The following is a 21,724-nucleotide window of genomic DNA, read 5'->3' on the forward strand; positions in this document are numbered from 1 at the left end:
AAAACCCTAATGTTGAAAACTTTTTATTTTTTTTATAGCATGTCAATTTTCGAATATAACTCATCTTTTATTGGTTAGAATCATCATTGCTTATGACAAAAAAAATCAAATTTAATGCATAAAAAAAGAATCTTGACGAAAAAATAAATATTTACTTGTTGGTGAATTATTTCACTATATTGTCACATTACCGTGATTTATGATAAACATCCATAAATAATAATCATTGAGAAAGTCTTTTATATATTTGTTTTGTTTTGATATCATGTTTTCCAGCTAAAAATTTAAGATAATTTTATTATACACATAAGATATAGTTTTCTTGTTGAACCGAATCCAAGTTATATCTTATGATATCAAACTAACATTTTTTAAATTTATATTTAATCTAAAAGTGTTACGGAAAGTTCATATCATTAAAAAAAATATTTTTGGTATTTAATGTTTAATTAACAATATTGCACTAATTTAAAAATATATATTTAACCTATAATACAAATTAGTTCATATCATTAAAAAAAATAGATTTGTACCAAAATTATCATAATAAAAATTATTTGTACCAAAGTGATTCTATTTATTTGTTTGAAAATTATAAGTTTCCTCATTAGAATTAAGGATTAACTTTTAAAAAAAAAATTCCTATATTATTAAAAAAGATTGGAGAAAACTAATTTATTTTATTAAAAGTTATAATTTGAAAGAGAGGTAAACCAACATTTTATTCACTTAAAATCTAATATTTTTTTTATCCTTGATCAATGTGGGATCACATCTAAATCTATGTTCTATTCTACAACTAGATGTGAATCAATTTATTTTTCACATATAATGCAAAGTTCAAACAGAACTTGATTCAGATCCAAGGTTTTAAGACCTATCACCCTTGGTTTAAAATTGGATGAAATCTAACATTCCAAAATGGCCATCCAATCCAATCAACCTATGCAATCCAGGATACCAACATTTTTCTTCATCTGAAGACTCTAAATGAATGATTCACACTAGTGAATCCCCCATCAATCATGAGATTATCCCCACTAATGTACCTTGCTTCATCACTCGCCAAGAAAAGCACAGCATTAGCGACATCCTCAACTGTCAATTCTGCGCCCTGCAGATTCGCATTTTGTCTAGCGAAGTCACGAAAGCCTGTCCAAGCATCCTCGGTTCTCTCTTCCTCAGGCAAATGGGACAGAGCCAAGTTTGTTGGAGTGGTATAAGGCGAAACGCAGTTGACTCGTATGCCATGAATTCCCAACTCGGCAGCAACATTCTTGGTTAGCCCCAAAACAGCATACTTAGAGCCTGTATAAGGATGAGGGCCAATTCCCCCAAGTACACTTGCTACACTACACAGAGAAACTATGCTGCCTTTCTTTTTTGGGATCATTATCCTAGAGGCGTGCTTCATTCCTAGAAAAACTCCCTTAACATTTATGTCGAACACCTTCTCAAACTCTTTTAAGTCTGCGTTGCGTATGTCCTTGCAAGGCGAGCCTGAGATGCCAGCATTGTTGACCATGATGTCAAGAGTTCCAAACTTGTCAACCGTGAAATCAACGGCGCGGCTAACATCATCTTCTTTTGTAACATCGCAATGGAAATAGCAGGCATTGGGATCGCCCCCGAGTGATTCACAAACTCGCTGCCCAAGGTTGTCTTGGATATCGACGAAACAGACTTTTGCACCATGTTTGTGGAATAGACGAACAATGCTCTCTCCAATACCCGTGGCTCCGCCTGTGACCAATGCTACTTTCCCCAACAGTCTGAAGAAAAAAAAATGAGCAAAACAAATATTATTTAACTGTTTACTAAATGATTTTGTTCCAAATGGCTTACCTAACCATTTGAGCTATTCTTCTTGAGTCAAACAACCTAACAGATGGGATCAAGGCACAAAACTAAAGAAGCAACAAAATAGTAACCCAGGATGTATAGAAAAATGTTGTATTGCACTAGTTTATGATAAGATGGGCCACTTGTGAAAGAAAATAAGAATGACAGTATATGAAAGATGAGAATGTATTTTTGAAGTGTTGAATCATTACAAAGAAGACTCTACATATTTATAGAGCTGAGATAAGAGTAACTAGAGTTAGTTACAATGGGTAACGAGTGGTAACTTACCACTGCTAAACTAATCAGTTAACAAAGTTAATTAACTCTTAATGATTCCGAACACCACTTTCATTGGTTTTATTTTTTTTCTGTCAAAGAAGAGTTTTCACAGCAAACAAATCAAGGGTCCATTTTCTGTCATTTTAGTAAATTACGTACAATCCACACAATTGTGAGTGGGATCCACTACCCCAAGAGTTTTAAAGTTGAAAACTTCTGTTACTTACTAACTACAAACTCTGTATGCATTTTATAAACTAAATGAATGGTTCTAACATGTGTTCAAGTCAATATCAGTTCATCTTGTATTGACATTGATCATAACCATCAATTAACAACTTAATTAGTTTCTTTCACAGGCCATTAAAAGATAAGATTTTAAGCCACAATGAGCCTAAAAGCAGATTTTCAGTACAAGTCTTATGACTCTGAAGCATCAATGCCAGAATTTGAAGAGTTGAGAACTTTTTGGTAAAATTTCCAAAAGACATTATAGGTTATACAGTGTTGAGTTGATTTTAATTAATTTAACCATATTTGGAGACTAGTTCTTTAACATCACAGATTAAGCAAGAAAATAAATTAGGGTATAGATAAATTCAGAAACAACTGTAATTACTAATAAACTAACACAAAATCACTTCAGCAAAATCTAACAAGACATGAAAGAACAAAGAAAATAGAGAGATATTAGGTCAGAAATATACATTTAGCACAGTAAGTCAGCCAATCAAACCCAGTTGGAAAACTTTGCAAAACCCAGAATTGGGATGAGAACCAGAATCTGAGGCAAGCCAGAAAACAACTCAATTGGGTCATACCCACAAAGGTGAACCAGTCTCAGTTTTTTCTGATTCAATATGTAATTATATAATTCATCAGCATAGATCTCAAAACAATATACAGTTCATATGAAACTGTATCCAAGTTTGATGTTGAAGACAAATCACCACTCAAATGAAACTATTCTACCAAAAAAGATAGATAAAACAAAATCACCTTTGGCTTGAAAGTGAACCCTCTTCTTGATTGGACATGGCTGTACTTGATTTGCAACCCTCTTCTTCAGTTGAGTGATTCTCTTCTCTTTCTCTAGACTCCAAGTCTCTCTGAGTAGATGGGCAAATAGGTAGTATTATAATATAATAATGAGATAATTGGAGAGAAACATAGAATATGATGATAATAATAGTAGAATATTAATTAGTGTTTTGTTTCTATATAACTTAGCCATGTGTGGCACCATGTGAATGTGATGTGAGATATTTTGCATGTGAGCCAAGAGAATTCCATTGACCTCACAGAGTGAAAGACAGTTGTTTGTTCATCATCACTTGCTTTATATAATAATAATAATAGTTCCTACTATTCACATCACCTTTATGATAAAGTTGCAATATATAAACTAGAACTTCTCAAAAAAAAAAAATGAAAGAAATGTTTTTATGCTTCGAAAATTAAAAATTAGTATTTAAGTTCAACAATTGCATAATTTGTGGCCCAATATACTTATCTTTTAATATAAAATAAAAAATTTAGTGAGATTTATGAATATCCCTACAATGTAGTCTTTATTGATATTTGATAATGAATTATTTATATAAATTTAAAATAGTTGAAATAGCATAATTTTTGTATTACATTCTTATTATTTTTGATAAAATATTTATTAGGACAAAACATATGTTTCCACTTGGACAAATAATGGAGTTTATTTGATTTTTGCATAATTATTTTTTTATTATTATTTAAAATGATGAAATTCTACTGAACATGTTTGACAAAGTAAAGAAAAAGAAAATACAAGTCGTTTATTCCCAGCGAGATGTCGTTTGGGCAAGAAAATTGATGGCTTATTAAAAATTACTCATGAATTATTCAGTTACTGAAATGTGGTATTTTTGTCCAATTTCGCTAATGAAATAGTGATATGGTAGTTTGGGCACCGATGCGGTATTGGCACGTCAATGCATCGTTTATAATTTAAAGAATAAATAAGATTCTTGTCCTCCAAACTATTACCATTACTAAATTGTGCCTCCTAAATTTTTAAAATTTTAAAATTAAACAATATTTTGAATATTAAAAAAAAAGAGAAAATAAACATTAAACTAAAAATCAATTGAAATTAGATTTTTTTGATGGTGACAAAATTTGGCTTAGGGTATTTGGATGGTGCAAAAGTGTCAGAAAAAGAATAAAAATTTTGGGTTTTTTTTGTTATGTTGTTAATATCAACATAAAATGTGTGTGAATTTGAGATATTGAATTTTTGATTTGTATATGTTTTGATAATTTTGTTTTGGATGAGTTTTTGTTATGATTTATTGATGAGTGTTATTAAGATTGTTTGGTTGGTGTAAAAGTGGGGAAAGTGAAAGAAAGTAAGAAAAAATGAAATAGAATAAGAGAAAATTTTAATATAGTTTTGTTTTTATCTATTTGATTTTTTAATTTTGTATGATTTAATTTAATTTAAATGGATTTTTAGTTTAATATTTTTTTTTATCTTTTCTTTTTAACATTCAAAATATTGTTTAAATTAATTTTTTTTTGAATTTGAGTGTTATGATTTGGTAGTGGTAATAGTTCGAGAAATAAATCTTAATTATTTTTTAAATTATACATATGATAATGCCACATCAATACTTCAGTGTCGCGACATCCCCATTTAGCAAAAAAAATTGGATGAAAGGCTTGGGGTAAAATTTAATAATAGTAATAGTTCAGAAAAAAAAAATCATAATAAACCAAAAATGATTACTTGGGTTTGCAATATTGACTGTCGTTCTTTAAAAAACGACATCTCGTTTTAGCCTTATAGCGACACATGTTGTCTGGATAAGAATTTCGTCGTTTAACTATAAAACGACTTATTCCATAAAAAAAAACTATAAAACGACTTATCTTTAAGAAATACGGTGTCGTTTTTGTACGTCCAATCAATACCGCCTGTAACTCCCTCGTCTTCTAGTCATCTCTTTCGCTCAGCTCTGTGATTCAGAGCCAAAATTCAAAAACCCTAAAATCAAAACCCTTCCACTTTCTCAGACAATGAACTCTTTCACTCTTTGTGTATCTTAAACCAGAACAAGCCCTACTAACCCTTGAACTGGTTCTAAAACCCTAGTTTTTGCTTCTTTCTATCACTGAGTCCTGAATCAAATTACGACAATGACGAAGGTGTACGGCACTGGGGCGTACGATTTCAAGCGTCACCATGTTGCCGAGTACCCAGTGGAGTCGCAGCACCAGCTGGCTGATAAGCCGGTGGAGTCCAAACCCGGTTCGACGCTTCCCAGCTCGATAACGTTGTCGGAGATTCAGCAGGACCGGCTCACGCAACTTGCCATGGAGAATTGGTCTAAAGCTGGTGAAGCAGCGAAGTCGAAGAAGCCGTTCAACCCGGAGCTGGTGAAGGAGATTTATGAGACGGAGTTGTTGGTTAAAGAAGGTCAGAGAAAGCCCGTCCCTTTGCAGAGAGTTATGATTTTGGAGGTTAGTCAGTATTTGGAGAACTATCTTTGGCCGAATTTCGATCCCGAGACTGCGACCTTCGAGCATGTGATGTCGATGATAATCATGATTAATGAAAAGGTTTGGAGCTTTTCTCTTTGAATGTTTAGTATTGTATTGGATTTTGAAATTACAAGCTAGTATCTTGTCTAAGTATGCATAAGTGTTGAAATTTAGAAAAACTGTTGTATTGATTCAGACTTATGTTTTGGTTTTGAGAACTTGTAGGATTTCACTACAACAATGGCAAACAACTTAAACACCAAATATCAAAATGGAATGGTTAAACAATTCATCAAACAGATATAAAACTATTTCGCTCAAATAAAAAATAACAAAAGAGATGGAGACAGAGATTTATACTGGTTCGGACACCATTAAAATGTCCTACTCCAGTTTCCTCTTGAAGAGGTTCCACTAATATGTATGTAAGAATACAAACACCAATCTTTGAGTACAAGAATACACGAGAGAATCTCTAAAGAACTAAGACTTGTGACACTCTTGAATCCCCAAGAAACCAGCACTGAATTTCCTCCTATTCAGTCTTCCGTCACAGCTTCATTCACTAGTTCTTTCCTTCTTCTCTCAATCTTTCTCAAGAAGAATACACTACGTTTTCTCTCTGTAAACTTCTTCTCTAGCTCAGCTAAATCTCTCTCTGTCTTTAAATATAGTCTAACTTGGTTCTTATATAATGGACCGAAGTTAGTTTAAAAAAAAAAAAACTAATAACCAACTAACTTCAGTTGACAAGTCATCTTACTAAAATGACTGTGACTTAGTGGATTAAATCTACAGAACTTTTGGAGTAGATGTCATAGGCTTATAATTCAGTTTTTTCGGCAATGGGGGTTGGTGAGTTATGAATGATAAACTCACATTGGCTAGTTAAAGTACTTTTATTTGAGTTTGGTATGTAGATTTTTGTTCTTATGAGGTAATATAGGTTCTAAATAGTAGAAGTTTTATGAGTTAGTCTATTTTGTAATTGGAAGAGAAGATAGAAAGTAAGAAGAACCATATTCTTCTTGTAATGTTTGGTATGAATGGAAGAGAAGAAGGCCAAATTTGTTTGTACGAAAGGAGAAGTGGAAGAAAGAAGGATATTTTAGCTGTAGGTGGACAACTTTAGTGAACAGCTCACTCCTAAAATCTCTCAAATGAATTGTTGGAAGGATTAAAAATTTATAAAAATTGAAGAAATTCATTGCCTAATCTCCTCCCTAAAAAAGTTCTTCCTACCTATCAATTACTCTATTTCAATCATCCAGTAAGCTCTCTGCCCCTCATCTTCCTTCTACATCTCCCTCTTACTATACACACTCCAAATTTATTGCCCCCTCCCTCACATTATAAGGCGACTGACTGGATTGCACTTGTCTGTTATATTGATTTTTATTTTTCTTTGAAAAATAAACTGATACATTAGTATAATTCTTCTTCATATTTTATTTTTATTTTTTTTACTTCTTTACTTTTTTTCTTTGTGTTGAGTAGAGATTATGGTCAGATTACTGATTTGTCTTTTCAACTTGCAGTTTCGAGAAAATGTAGCAGCTTGGGTTTGTTTTTATGATCGGAAAGATGTGTTTCAGGGTTTTCTTCAGAGGGTTCTTCGTCTTAAGGAGGTTTGTGCCTATATTTTTTAAAGTCATTTTTTTTCTCCTTTGGTAAGAGCATATAATTACTTGGTCACTTAATGTAGTTTGATTTGAAGTTTACTGTATTTTGACATTTAATCTCAGGAAGCTTAGGTGATAAATTGTTATCTATGACATTAGTTCTCCTAGCTTGCCTTTCTTGTTTGGAAACATACTGATAATAGTTTCACACCATTGTAATATGAAACCCACAACGTGCTTTGTTCTTGTGGATCACCTACTAGTTAGTAATTTATCAAGTTGAGCCAGAAGTCAGATAAAAGATTGCATATGATTGATGTTGGTGTTTTAGATTAATGATTAAGGTGTTATTTCCAATCTTGGTTGCAGGGAAGAGAACTAAGTATCGCAGAGAAGACAAATTATTTGGTCTTCATGATTAATGCATTTCAGGTATAATTTCTTTTGCAATTAAGTTTTCTTTATAAGCAGTCAAATATTTTAACTTTGTGATTGACATTGCAGGTAATTATTTATTTTTCATGTTATCAGAGTTATATTGTAAGATCTTGTTCACTGTTTTACTTTTAAGAATTGACTAGGCCTCGGATTACTCTAGATTTCAGTTTATTCTAGGCTGGTAAATTTTGAAGTAGGTAGCATATTGTTGATATTGGATGTCACTGCTTGCTTCACATTGCATAGTTTTGGTACTTTTTCATTTTTTTACTTTTGTTTCACATTTGAGTGTTTTCTGATTAGTGAGTGGCATGATAAATAGAACTGCTGCATGCTGAATATTTAATGGCAATTTTTGTCTATGATTCTGATTTGTCTGGATATTTGAGTATATGATTTGTGACATTTTAGGACCATATAGAAATTTGGACATTTGTGAGAATTTTTTAACAATGGTATTGTTTGGCAGAGTTTGGAAGATGAGGTTGTCAGTGAGACAATCCTTAGATTGGCAAGTTTGCCAACTTGGCACAGTTTGTCCTATGGTAGATTTCAGGTAAGCTTCAATTGTCATATTCATATGGCAATTTTTTTAATTGGAGTTATACATGACCAGAAATTTTTATATGTTTGTGATTCGCTTTTTTGATTTGTAGATGGAGCTTTCTTTGAACACGGATTTGATCAAGAAATGGAAGAGAATGCTAAAAAGGGAGGCCAAGGAAGTTGCGAAACGAGGAGAGCCTTTTGATCCCGTAAATATGCCTGAAGTGAAGTTTTTGAGATGTCTCATTGAGGAATTTCTTGAGGTTGTTTTTCACACTTACTTTTTGGTGATATGTTTTGGTAAATCATTGTATATATGGAGGAACTAATGGCTGCTTTTCATGCCCTTACAGATACTTGATTGCAAAGTTTTTCCCTCAGAGCAGAGTATCAATGGAGATACTTATAAAATTGGTCAGGTTGGTGATGCATGTATCTTGTACTGCGAGAGATTTATGGAATTTCTAATTGACCTTTTGAGCCAGCTGCCAACAAGGAGGTATTATCACATTTTCCTCTTTTTTAAAATGATTCCTTTTCCGACACTTAGTTAAATGTTGACATCAAGTGCAGCGAAGATACTTGTGTGTGTGTGTGTATGGAAAGATATTTACTTAGCAAAAAGGATAGAGGGATTATTTGGGAATATTCTCTTGTTCTTCCCATCAGCTATTCTTTTTATTGTTAATCTAACTCCTCATGTATTTTACTTTCTACCATTCCTAAGTTCATACTTTTTATCCAATAATTGTGGAAGCACGTTATTTTGTTTGCCATGCATTAGTTTCTCTCTTAGACTTTTGCAAACTCACTTCAATCTGATTTTATTAAAAAGTTGATGCTTTTTCTATCATATGCTATTTTGACTTTTCTTACTATTATACTTCTCCCTTCTAAAATTTGGTCACAGGTACTTGAGGCCTCTTGTTGCTGATGTTGCTGTTGTTGCAAAATGCCACTTAAGTGCTCTTTATAGACATGAAAAGGGAAAACTCTTTGCACAACTTGTGGATTTGCTACAGTTTTATGAAGGCTTTGAGATTAATGATCATGTTGGAACACAGCTGACTGATGATGAGGTGCTTCAGTCTCACTATGATCGCCTGCAATCTTTCCAACTACTTGCTTTTAAAAAGGTTCCCAAGGTCAGTATATGAGAATTGATTGAAAGTATAAACTATAAATCATTCTGCCTTAGATAATAGTTAAACTTTGATTTTTCTTTTGTTGTAGTTAAGGGACCTTGCGCTGGCTAACATTGGTGCAATTAACAAGCGTAATGATCTCTCCAAGAAATTGTCTGTACTTTCTTCTGATGAATTGAAGGATTTGGTTTGTCACAAGGTATTTTTCATGACACATTGATTGCCAGGTTTTATGTATGCTTTTAATGTGATAAGTACCGGTTTTTATTTCTTCGTAATTTAATGAAACCTCTTAAGAATGTGTGAAGATGGTTTGGTCACTGTGTGTGTTTGTCTCTCTCTCTTAGTTTGCAACTGGTGTGAAACTTGGATTGCTTATTGATTTTGTGGCTAGCAATAATATGGTGTGTTGTTTATGATTTGGTGTTTCTTATTAGTGTCTATTTTTCTAGGCCAAAGTAATTTCTTCTGCATTATTTTAAGATTTTGCTATTCTATATTTCTCTGTATGTAACATGCAAATATTTTGTATAATGTATGCTACTTTATATGCATACAATACTGGTTGGAACTGGCCGTTAGCCTATTTGCTTTGGGAGGCCTTAGAAAATGTGGATTTTTTCATTCATGTAATTTGGTGTTTTAGAGGAACACTTAATTTGAGCTCATGTAACTTTCTGTGGTAGTGTTGCTCACACCCTTTACCTCATTGCAGCTCAAATTGGTGTCAACAGATGATCCTTGGTCCAATAGGGGTGATTTTCTCATTGAAGTCATGGTTTCCTTTTTTGAGAAGCAACAGTCTCAAAAAGAAGCCATAAATGCTCTTCCACTTTACCCTAATGAACAGATTATGTGGGATGAAAGCGTTGTTCCTAGCATTAATTACTCGGGAGAGGGTTGTCTGGCACTTCCAAAACTTAATTTACAATTTCTAACACTTCATGATTATCTTTTGAGAAATTTCAATCTCTTCCGTCTTGAATCAACATATGAAATTCGTGAGGATATTCAAGAAGCTGTCCCACATCTTCTGGCCTATATTAATAATGAAGGAGAAACTGCTTTTCGTGGCTGGTCAAGGATGGCTGTTCCAATTAGAGAATTTAAAATTGCTGAGGTAAAGCAGCCAAACATTGGAGAAGTTAAACCATCTTCTGTAACAGCAGAAGTCACTTTTAGCATTTCCAGTTATAAAGCACAGATAAGATCAGAATGGAATTCTCTTAAGGAGCATGATGTTCTGTTTCTACTTTCTATCCGCCCTTCATTTGAGCCTCTAAGTGCAGAAGAAGCTGCCAAGGCTAGTGTCCCACAAAGACTTGGCCTTCAATATGTACGGGGGTGTGAAGTTATTGAGATGCGTGATGAGGAGGGAACTTTAATGAATGATTTTACTGGAAAAATTAAACGGGATGAATGGAAGCCTCCAAAAGGGGAACTGAGAACTGTAACTGTAGCATTAGATACAGCACAATACCACATGGATGTAAGCAATATCGCTGAGAAAGGTGAAGAAGATGTTTATGGGACTTTTAATATATTGATGAGGAGGAAGCCTAAGGAGAACAACTTCAAAGCTATTTTAGAATCTATAAGGGATCTTATGAATGAGTATTGCATCGTTCCTGACTGGTTGCACAATATATTTCTGGGTTACGGGAATCCTTCTGCAGCACAATGGACTAATATGCCTGATCTTTTGAAAACAGTGGATTTCAAAGATACTTTTCTTGATGCAGAGCATTTGAAGGAAAGTTTTCCAGATTATCAGGTAGCTGAAATTCTTCCTTTTTTTTGGGTACGAAGAGTTATGTATAAATTTGTAGGGTAATGTTACTGATGAATCATTCTCCTTTCCATATACCAAATTTCAGGTTTGTTATACGAATTCAGATGGTACAGAAAATTTGGATCCTAGACCTCCTTTCAGAATTACTCTTCCCAAGATGTTGAAAAGCAGCACTCATGCTCTTCCAGGGAATAAGAAGTCTACAGCTGATTCAAAGAATGATGTTTCCATGGTAAATGCTGATAGTGAGAAAGAGAAACTTTTTGTTGAGGCATACACCCCTCCTGACCGTGGTCCTTATCCCCAAGATCAACCGAGACTGAACTCAGTTAGATTTACCCCCATACAGGTGCTATACAACTTCTTTTTTCAATATGTTACTTTTCTTTAAATAAGTGGATTTTCTTGGGGAGGTTAAATTAATATTATCTGCTGATTTATCTTTCTTTTCTTTGCTGGGTACTACTAGTATGTTTGAAATTTTGAAACGAATTACATGGTACCAACTTTGGAAATTTGAAATAAAAAAATTTGCCTTTGGTAAATTGTTTGGTTCAAGTAATCTTTTTCTTTTTCCTTTATCATTGTCCCCCTTCCAATGGTTTTTCTGAATTTGATCTAGTTGAATTTTCAACCAAAGTAGACTTTGCAGAAGCTTTTGTTTGTGTTATGTACTCCATGTTTCACTGATTACTTGTATTCTCTCATGCTGTGCAGATTGGAGCAATCATCTCAGGAGTTCAGCCAGGACTAACGATGGTTGTGGGTCCACCTGGTACAGGAAAGACTGATACTGCTGTGCAGATCCTGAATGTTCTATATCATAATTGTCCTACTCAGAGAACATTGATAATTACTCATTCCAACCAGGCCCTTAATGACCTTTTTGAGAAGATAATGCAGGTATGTGTTCTGAATTTAGTTACAACGGGAAAAATACAAGTATTAGACTTTATATTATGAACATAGCACCTGTAGTATTAGTAATACATTGTTGTGTGTGTGGGTGTATTTATATTTTAACTTTTTAATTAATCATTTGAAATTTCAGAGGGATGTGCCTGCTCGCTATCTTCTTCGACTTGGTCAAGGAGAACAAGAGCTTGCAACTGATCTTGATTTCAGCCGACAAGGTCGTGTGAATGCAATGCTTGTAAGGCGGCTAGAATTACTCGGTGAAGTGGAGAGGCTGGCAAGATCTCTCCAACTCCCCGAGGATGTTGGTTATACCTGTGAAACAGCTGGGTACTTTTGGCTGCTTCATGTGTACTCCCGCTGGGAGCAATTTCTGGCCGCTTGTGCTGAGAATGAAAATAAACCATCGTTTGTTAAGGATCGCTTTCCATTCAAGGAGTTCTTTTCCAACACAGCTCATCCAGTCTTTACTGGGGAGTCATTTGATAAAGACATGTGGGCTGCTAAAGGATGCTTTAGTCATCTCAAGACTATGTTCCAAGAACTTGAAGAGTGTAGGGCATTTGAATTACTCAAATCAACAGCTGATCGAGCAAATTATTTGATGACAAAGCAGGCCAAGATTGTTGCCATGACTTGCACTCATGCAGCTTTAAAGAGGAAAGACTTTCTTCAGTTGGGCTTCAAGTATGACAACTTGCTTATGGAAGAAAGTGCCCAGATTTTGGAGATTGAAACATTCATTCCAATGTTGCTCCAGAGGCAGGAAGATGGTTATGCACGGCTTAAACGATGCATTCTGATCGGTGACCATCATCAATTGCCTCCTGTTGTTAAGAACATGGCTTTCCAGAAGTATAGCCACATGGATCAAAGTCTCTTTACAAGATTTGTTCGTCTTGGTATTCCTTATATTGAACTTAATGCCCAGGGTAGAGCTCGGCCGAGCATTGCAGAACTTTACAACTGGAGGTACAGAGATTTGGGAGACCTTTCATTTGTTAAAGAGGGTGCAATATTTCAGAGAGCAAATGCTGGGTTCTCATACGACTATCAATTGATAGATGTCCCAGACTATCACGGTAAGGGTGAGACTGCCCCTTCACCTTGGTTCTACCAAAATGAAGGAGAGGCTGAGTATATTGTCAGTGTTTATATATACATGCGCTTACTAGGGTATCCTGCAAATAAAATTTCTATTTTGACAACATACAATGGACAGAAGCTCTTGCTTCGTGATGTTATAAATCGACGTTGTGTTCCATATGACTTCATCGGTCCTCCTAGCAAGGTATGCATTATATGCCCTCTTTTACAATACAAAAATTGATATACTGGCAGGATTAGGAGAGTTTGATCATATGAAATCCAATTGATTATAACCATTGAAGGCAGGATTCAAAAAACGTTTTATTCGAGATGTTGTGATTCTGTAGTTGGGGTCAAAAAGCGTTTTATTAGTCACTTATTTTTTTTTAATTATAATTTTATCCCTTGTGACCCAGTAGCATTTTTAGCTTCTCTTTTATCCTTTTAACTGTGGTTTAAGATTCCATCTCTACAATGCTGTTCTTCTTAATGTCTTTCAGGTTACAACAGTTGATAAGTTTCAAGGTCAGCAGAATGATTTTATATTGCTCTCACTCGTGCGTACTCGGTTTGTTGGTCACCTTCGTGATGTTAGAAGATTGGTTGTTGCCATGTCTCGTGCTCGACTTGGCCTGTATGTGTTTTGTCGCCGCTCTTTGTTTGAGCAGTGCTATGAACTTCAACCCACATTTCAACTTCTACTTCAGAGGCCTGACCGCCTTGGGCTTAATTTAAGCGAGATTTCATCATACACAGAACGCCATGTAGAAGACACTGGTCCCACACATTTTGTCAGTAGTGTCGATGAGATGGTTACCATCTACCAGCAGCTTTATCAGGTATATTGCTATCTTCATGTGGTGAATGGTGATATATCCGACCTTCTCCTTTGTTTCTTCATATTTTGGATGAATCTCTTCTCTTGTTACTTGTTAATGCTTTATTTCGAAGTATAACAACAGTGGAATTTGCGTGGAGCTCTTTCTCCTTATACCTTTCTTTCTCTATTGTCCTTGCTAATATTTTATAATTGCATTTATACATCAGCCAGGTTGGTCAATATACATTCTCTCATTTGCACTAGTTTTCAGGCATTGCCTTAACCAGCTCTCATGTATCCTTTCTCATTAGTTGCAATTCTGTTATTTTACATGGTTTCTAAACTAAATGTGGAATATACTGACACCCCTTTTCTTCTCATGTCAGGCAAAGTTCACACCTTATCCGGGACAAGCAGCTCTAACAACAGGGGTGTTTGAGGAGCAGAATAACCATCAAAATGCAACATCCTGGCCCAATGGCATGGAAGTTGAAGCGCCAACTGCCGAAAATGGTGCAGCAGAAAATAATCCAACAGATGAAAGCATGTCCGAAGCAGCTGAAGCACCAAACTCTGAAAAGGGTGCACCTGAAAATGTACCAGATGAAAGCAACATGAAAGAAGACTCTGAAAATGGTGCACCTGAAAATGTACCAGATGAAAGCAACATGAAAGAAGACTCTGAAAATAGTGCACCTGAAAATGTACCAGATGAAAGCAACATGAAAGAAGACTCTGAAAATGGTGCACCTGAAAATGTACCAGATGAAAGCAACATGAAAGAAGACTCTGAAAATGGTGCACCTGAAAATGTACCAGATGAAAGCAACATGAAAGAAGACGCAAAATCAAATGGTCCGAATGAGGATTTACCGCCCGAGAGCCATTTGAATGGGGAGATGGATGATAATCCTGAAAGTGATTCTCACGGAGCCAACACGGAAGAATAGATTGGTTTTTGGTGATTTGCCGACAGACATTTCGTTTTTCCCAAACTGCCATTCATCAGGATTGGGAACTGTAGCCTCGAGCCCACTCCATACCAACCAGACAGTGCAATTGATATGATTACAACCGAAATTAAGCTCCTAAAGTTCAAAACTCATAAAATGGTACAGGTACACAAATGATTACTTGCTGTTTAGGTTGGAAAGCAAGAATGGTGAGGACTCAAAATCTTCTAAGCAGGCATTACTTTGTTCCTAACTTACAATTCTCTTCTTTGAAAAGAATATGATAGATATAGGTGTGAAAACAATTTACGATTCTCTATGCAGGCCAGAGCTTTTTTGTTATGCTATAGGGTGCTAATAGTTACCTACCTTTGTTGTACTCGAAATTAAAAAAATCGAGCGTTCCAAGTTGGTTATGAATAATACTAGTCGACCACAAGAGGTTCTTGCCAATGTGTTTGTTGGACATCTCTGTAAGTAGAAAGAACTAAAAAAAATGTGGAATATTCCTTCACATATCCTTTTTTGTAGCCCAGTCTCTTATCTTAACTTTTTATAGCTAATTATGTACTATTCAATTCATAAAAGTTTTGCTAGAACAGACGGTTATTTCTCTCAGAACTTTTCAAGTATGTAATGTGTTTGTGACTGATGAAGCATCATCATTCATTTCCTAGCAAATTCAAGATCAATATTTTTGTTGTATAAAACTTGTATGTTCAACTCTACGATGTGATTGCAAATTGGTAAAAGCTCGAAGTTCCTCGTTCCCTATGAAACAAGTTTATATGGCAGTGTTTTAATTGATCAAAATATTGATTATTTTGATTGAAACAATATACTAAGCATGAAACTAAATACTTGAATGGTTTACAAATCTTTGAATGTCCGACGAGTTCATCTCAATGAATTAAGGGACTCTAGTTTCTAGACCGTCAAGCTTTACAAATTGACCATCCCATGCTATAATGATTAGATATATGTTCAATAATGAACTATACAAGAAAGTAATGTAACCACTGATTTGAACAAGTTGGTTTGTACTTTTTTTTTATAGAGAGTATATTAATAAATAAATAAATTGATTTGAAATATTTTCCTTGAATATAGGTCATGACACGACTCGAAAACGATACAAAATTAGTTGGTTTGGATTTAGTATAAATAGGTACACGGTAAATTAAGTTAAATATGTTAGGTAGAGGTAACTAATTTAAGTATAAATTAAGACATATATAATTACTATATATATGAATATGGCTATTTTGGTATAAATTTATATTTTGAATATTACATAGGTTAAATGAGTAATTTATTCATCTAAATATGTGCTATGTGAGTTAACATTTGAATGACATATTTGAATTTGTTCATTGAACATGAAATTATAAACCACACTCTAAAATATTAATTTAACTTGATTCGTTTATAACCAGGTTAAATAGATAACTTGTTTGTTTATAAGCAGATTAAGTTTGTGTTTTAGTTTTTGAGATGATTAATAAATGGATAGGTCGGATATAGTTTGCTTATAATACATGAACTTCGATACGACACGACACGGATATAATCTCAGAACATGAATTGCCGGCCCTAGTAATACTAATAGTAGAAATACATAATATACAATAATTATAATTAATTTCAATTATAAAAGTCAAAATATTTTAGTCTAAGTTGAGGATTTTAATGATTAAAGTTATAATAAATTATTATACATAATACTTGTAATATTACACATTTTATTACAAATTTTTGTATTAGGTTGAAAATTGTTTAATAGTTCAACAGTTTAAAATGGGATTTCCAATATAATTTTGGAGCCAATATTCTGAGAAAAATTCTACAAGAAAAATTAGTGTATGGGATTTTCTTTGGATAATAGTTTTAACTAAATATTGAATTAGCTATTTAAAAACACACACTCAGCACAGCATATCCGAGATATGTTTGGATCTTCTTCGTAGACTCTCTGGTCAATTATGAGTATTCTCACTCACACCACATGGTGTCGTAATCTCTGAGAACCTCTCTTAACGACATTTTCTTCGGCTTCACTGATTGCAGATGCTGCTTCTTCTTCTTCTTCTTCTTCTTCTTCTTCTTCTTCTTCTTCACCTCTAACACAGTTGTCAAAAGTGAAAGCTTTTCATAAAGCTTGGAGCTTGAAAGTTTTCAGTGAAACTAAGTCTATGCCGATACAGACAATTCAAAGACGAGGAAACTTCGATTTGAGAAAGACCCATTTATTCATTTTGGATGTTAAGCACTCGTAGTTGAAAAAGTTGGAAAATTATTGCGGTTAGCTTCATATATACGAGTCTGCGACATAGTGCTAACAATTCTCAACATTGTGAAAAGTTCTACTATGAAATCCGGGCTTGGTATTTTCGTTAATGTCCGTCGTGTTGTGCCGAATTTTCCAAGTTTGTTTTCTATTTCACAGAGATGGATGTTTGAAACACGTGTATTCTGCTCGACCACGACCTGTTCGACGAATTGTCAAGCTGAAGTAGAGAGTGTTAAAGATGAAGGTGAAGACCAGTCAAAGGGGTCTGGAGAGGTTTTGAGGAGTTGGGGTTGTAATGAAGAAGATGTATCGAAGATATTTATACGAAGGCCTTCTTTAAAGAATGCTGACCTTGTCCAACTTCAGTCCAAGCTCAGTCTATTGAGTGGCTTGGGTATCACTGCTTCTGAACTTGTGAAGATCATAAACTGTCGCCCTCGATTTCTTAGTTGTCGTATCAATCGTTGCTTTGACGAACGACTTCAGTATCTCATGTCATTGTTTGAGTCGAATGAAGTTCTTATCAAAGCCATTGTTAGGAACCCTTCTTTGCTGACTTACGATTTCCAGAACAAAATCAAACCCACCGTAGCATTGTACGAAGACATGGGATTGAGCAAAAAGGACTTGACTGCAATGCTTCTACTCCGACCAACCTTAATCCCGCGAACTTCATTTAATGACGAGAAGATGGAATACATACACAAAACTGGGATTTCCCACAAGTCCAAGATGTACAAGTACATTGTCACCCTCATCGGTGTCTCTCGCCTTGAAACAATTCGTAGTAAGATTGCAAACCTTGAAAAATTCGGGTTTAGCGAGGAAGAGGTTTTTAGGCTTTTGGGGCGGTCTCCTCTTTTGTTGACACTATCAGTGGACAAAGTTCAGAGAAACATGACATTCATTCTAGGCACAATGAAGATTCCAGCTGGAGTTGTCCTTGATCATCCAAACTTGTTGTATTGTAACCTAGAAGCTGTATTGAAACCGCGGTTTCTTCTTGCAGAGAAGATGAAGGACATGGCTTTGGAATTGCATATCAAAGGATCCGACATGTTGAGGGCATTAAGAATGACAGAAAAGAGATTTCTCAAGGCATTTGTGAATTGTCAGCCCAAGGATGTTGCTGACGAGTTAATTGAGTTTTACTTAAATGCTAAAGAGATTAAGCGTTTGGCAGTGACCTCAAAGAAGAACTGCAACCTGGGATTTCCTTTCTGAATGTGCTGTTTTCTTTTAGCTCAGGTATTCTTTCTGTTTTGTTGAATATGTTGAAAAACAGTGATGCTCAGTTTTCTGAAAATTGAGTACATTGTGCACAAAGAACAAGTTTTTATAGCAGAGTTAAAATTGATCAAAATATTGATTTTTTGCTTGAACCAAATAAACTGACCATGATACAAAATGGGAAATTCTTAACAACTGGTTGTGATATTCGAAGCATGCTTCAAATGTTAGAGAAATGTTTAGAGGTCTGGTCTTTTGATATATAGCCTTTAAAAACTATTAATGAAATTGTGTATAAATAACCACTAAACTTGACTAGTTGGATTTAAGTGTAAGTAACAAATTTGCAGCCTAAATTTATCATGCCTACGGATTTGATTGTTGTAACTTTTTATTTTTTCTAAATCTATTCAATCAATAAAAAATTAAACTGCTTCTCAACAGCTTATTATTAATGAGCAAACTATTAGTACTACATTTAACACTAATAACGAGCTCATCACCTTACTCTGTATTTAAAAATGATTTTATGTATCATTTGCTTGTTTTTTATTGTGTACCTAGAACTCATACATGCACTGGACAAGCATTGTTGCAGAGAGTGAAATATTGTAAACATCTCAAAAGCATTGTTGTAAACATCTCAAAAGCATTGTTGCAGAGAGTGAAATATTGTAAACATCTCAAAAGCAGAGATGGTCTCCTCTGCATCCTTAATATTCTCTTGAGTAGTCTTCATTCATCATCTTCTTCGGGCCTGTAGCATTTAAAATAATTTCGTAATAACATAAAACACAAAATTTATACTAAATTAAATGATATTTCTTTTTCATGAAAAGACAGTGGTCAAAATAGAAATACTTACCTTGACCAGTGACCAATTAATGGGCAATGTGTAAGTTGAGAATTCAAGTTTTCAACCAGTTTGTCAATAAAAAAACAGTGAGAAAAGCTTCAGCCATCAGCTCTTCCATAAGTGTTGATCAAGGTCACTCTCTTTACCAGGAGTTTGTGTTCTGATAGTTCTGCATAATGTTCCTTAATCTATTCTTTGAGCACTCTCTCTGGATACGTTTTTGTTATTTGATAAGCTTGTATTTTTGTGGATTTGTTAAATGTTAGGAATAAGAAGATGTTTGCTTAATTATATTAGCTGAACAATCACAGCTGGCTTGTCAAGCATTTTAAAGTATTTTTCACTGCACTCTCATCAAACTAAATCAATCATTGTTCTGTTATAATGATAGTCAATTCAAGTCGTGCTGAAACGTTTGTTTGCTTATGCAACTTTTATTTTAGAATATGTTTATATGTCTACTAAAATGCTCCCTTTTTTGCATTGGCACCGAAAATATAAATTAAACAACCTCTATACTCTCGTGCCAGATTCTCATCGCAATTTGTCTTACATCTGCAAATATTATAATAATAACTATAATATAATTAAAAGATTCACAGAATTGTATTGAAGATTCACACAGAATGTTTTCGTAAAGATAATAAACATTACACTCACAATATCATGTATATACTCAGGTTGTATATATATACACGTAGTACTTCCATTAATGTATAGGTGGGAAATGTGGGAGATCTTATCCCAGTCTTCCCCCTCTCTTTTTGGTATCGTGGTTCAACTATATCCACAATTCTCTATAGTCAAAGAGTGAACACAACTGAGGGATTGCAACACTTGTTCTTGAATATTCCGAAGCAGGGTGCCGATCCCATCGGATTAACTTTTTTGCCATGTTGAAAGTTGGAAATCATTATCTTAAAATCCAGTCCAATTCGGTTTGATCTTAAAATCCTATCCAATCCAATTGTAATTGAATTTGATAAGTTATTTTATCTTAGAACTCAAATTTTAATATTAAAGAAACTAAAAAAAAAAACTTACAAAAAAATTAGATATTATGCAGTAAATTAAATATTTATAATTGCTACATTTAGTCCTTAAAATATTAAGTTTACAACATTAAGTCTATTTAATTTTTATTACTAATGTCTCAAAATTAATAACTAAAGTGCTATAATAACATAATATGAAAATATCAACAATAACATTTCCAAAGTACTAAAAACTAAGAATGAATATTAAAAAATTAAACACATTTATAATTAACATGATATATATATATATTTATATATTTTAATTGTAATTGGATTGGATTGTTTTTTCGTTGGATTTTCATAGTATCATCAGCCCCGTTCTAATCCAATTCATGGTGACTGATCTTATTTGTGAGAAGCTCTATCTAATTAGTTTAGATATTATCATTTACTTTCAAACTGATGAATTTCGACACTGAAATACTCCTCACCAACTTCTTTCAATCTCTTTTCTAGTTATTGGTTAGTTTTCCAAAACAAAAACAAAAAAATCCTTCTGCCATTCACAATAATATTATCATGACTCGATGACAGTAGATAAAGTCACTTTTAGCATTGCTAGTTATAATGTACATATGAGAACAGCATAATGGAACTATTTTTTGAGAAGAAGAATAAACAAATATGTTTTTTTTTATTGAATTAGAAAGTAACAGCACACAAGGTATTTATAAGAGCCAAAATACAGAGGAAAGAAACAACTAATATAAACTTCTAATGAGGTTACACCACATACTAATCCAGCTTCTTCAATATTAACTTTCTATTTGAACTCCTTTCAATGGTTGGCGATGAGTCTTCTTTCGAAGAGAAGCCTTCTTCCTCTCAAAGAATAGCCTTCTTCCTCTCGAAGAATAGCCTTTAAACGAGTCATGAACTGATTTGCAAAAAATGTTGCTACTCAGTAACCTCACATAAGATTAAGAAGGCACACTTTTAATCTCACAAAGAAAAACCTCTCAAGAACTACAATGAAATACAAAGAAGTAAGGAATGAAATGAGGTGCACATTTGTCATGACAATTGTTGTGACAACTTTTGAGTAAGAACAAATTGTCTTCAAAGATACCCAATTTTAGGATTTTGCACCACCAAACAAGAAAATTAAACAAACAAACTCCATAATCTTTTTAACTCTAATACAGTCACCAAACATACCCGTAATGTCTAATGGAATATAAAATAGAATTGATTAAAGAGTTTATACCTTTTTGGAATTGTGTTATGACAAATTCATTTTTGGACCATGTGTTTTGTAAAATGGTTCAAATAGACTTTTAAATCCAATTTTGATGAAGTAAAAATTTAATATAACAACGCAGTTATTAGACAAAATGATTTTTTTTTT

The 21,724-nt window shown here is 33.9% G+C and overlaps 3 protein-coding genes across 4 annotated transcripts; 2 read left to right on the forward strand and 1 right to left on the reverse strand.

The window, feature by feature from the left end:
- Positions 1-806: 806 nt before the first annotated feature.
- LOC133829838 ((+)-borneol dehydrogenase 2) lies at positions 807-3,417 on the reverse strand. 2 transcript variants are annotated; one of them, XM_062259649.1, is made up of 2 exons: positions 3,124-3,417; positions 807-1,772 (listed from the first exon to the last, which is right to left on the reverse strand). In XM_062259649.1, the coding sequence occupies exons 1-2, from the start codon at positions 3,159-3,161 to the stop codon at positions 974-976; spliced, it is 837 nt and encodes a 278-aa protein (XP_062115633.1). In that variant the 5' UTR covers positions 3,162-3,417; the 3' UTR covers positions 807-973. The 2 variants fall into 2 exon arrangements, with proteins under 2 accessions (XP_062115633.1, XP_062115634.1); XM_062259650.1 differs by lacking the exon at positions 3,124-3,417 and adding an exon at positions 1,846-2,784.
- Positions 3,418-5,074: 1,657 nt separating this feature from the next.
- LOC133829840 (uncharacterized) lies at positions 5,075-15,673 on the forward strand. Its single transcript, XM_062259651.1, has 14 exons — positions 5,075-5,721; positions 7,182-7,271; positions 7,635-7,697; positions 8,173-8,259; positions 8,360-8,512; positions 8,603-8,748; positions 9,160-9,394; positions 9,483-9,593; positions 10,110-11,168; positions 11,272-11,535; positions 11,904-12,089; positions 12,238-13,392; positions 13,691-14,029; positions 14,397-15,673. The coding sequence occupies exons 1-14, from the start codon at positions 5,299-5,301 to the stop codon at positions 14,958-14,960; spliced, it is 4,875 nt and encodes a 1,624-aa protein (XP_062115635.1). The 5' UTR covers positions 5,075-5,298; the 3' UTR covers positions 14,961-15,673.
- A 1,210-nt stretch (positions 15,674-16,883) lies between these two features.
- On the forward strand, positions 16,884-18,897 carry LOC133829841 (transcription termination factor MTERF9, chloroplastic-like). The gene has a single exon (XM_062259652.1). The coding sequence runs from the start codon at positions 17,332-17,334 to the stop codon at positions 18,475-18,477; it is 1,146 nt and encodes a 381-aa protein (XP_062115636.1). The 5' UTR covers positions 16,884-17,331; the 3' UTR covers positions 18,478-18,897.
- The last annotated feature ends 2,827 nt before the right edge of the window (positions 18,898-21,724 follow it).

This window comes from Humulus lupulus, chromosome 4 (assembly GCF_963169125.1).
Source record: "Humulus lupulus chromosome 4, drHumLupu1.1, whole genome shotgun sequence".
Taxonomy (NCBI): Eukaryota; Viridiplantae; Streptophyta; class Magnoliopsida; order Rosales; family Cannabaceae; genus Humulus; species Humulus lupulus.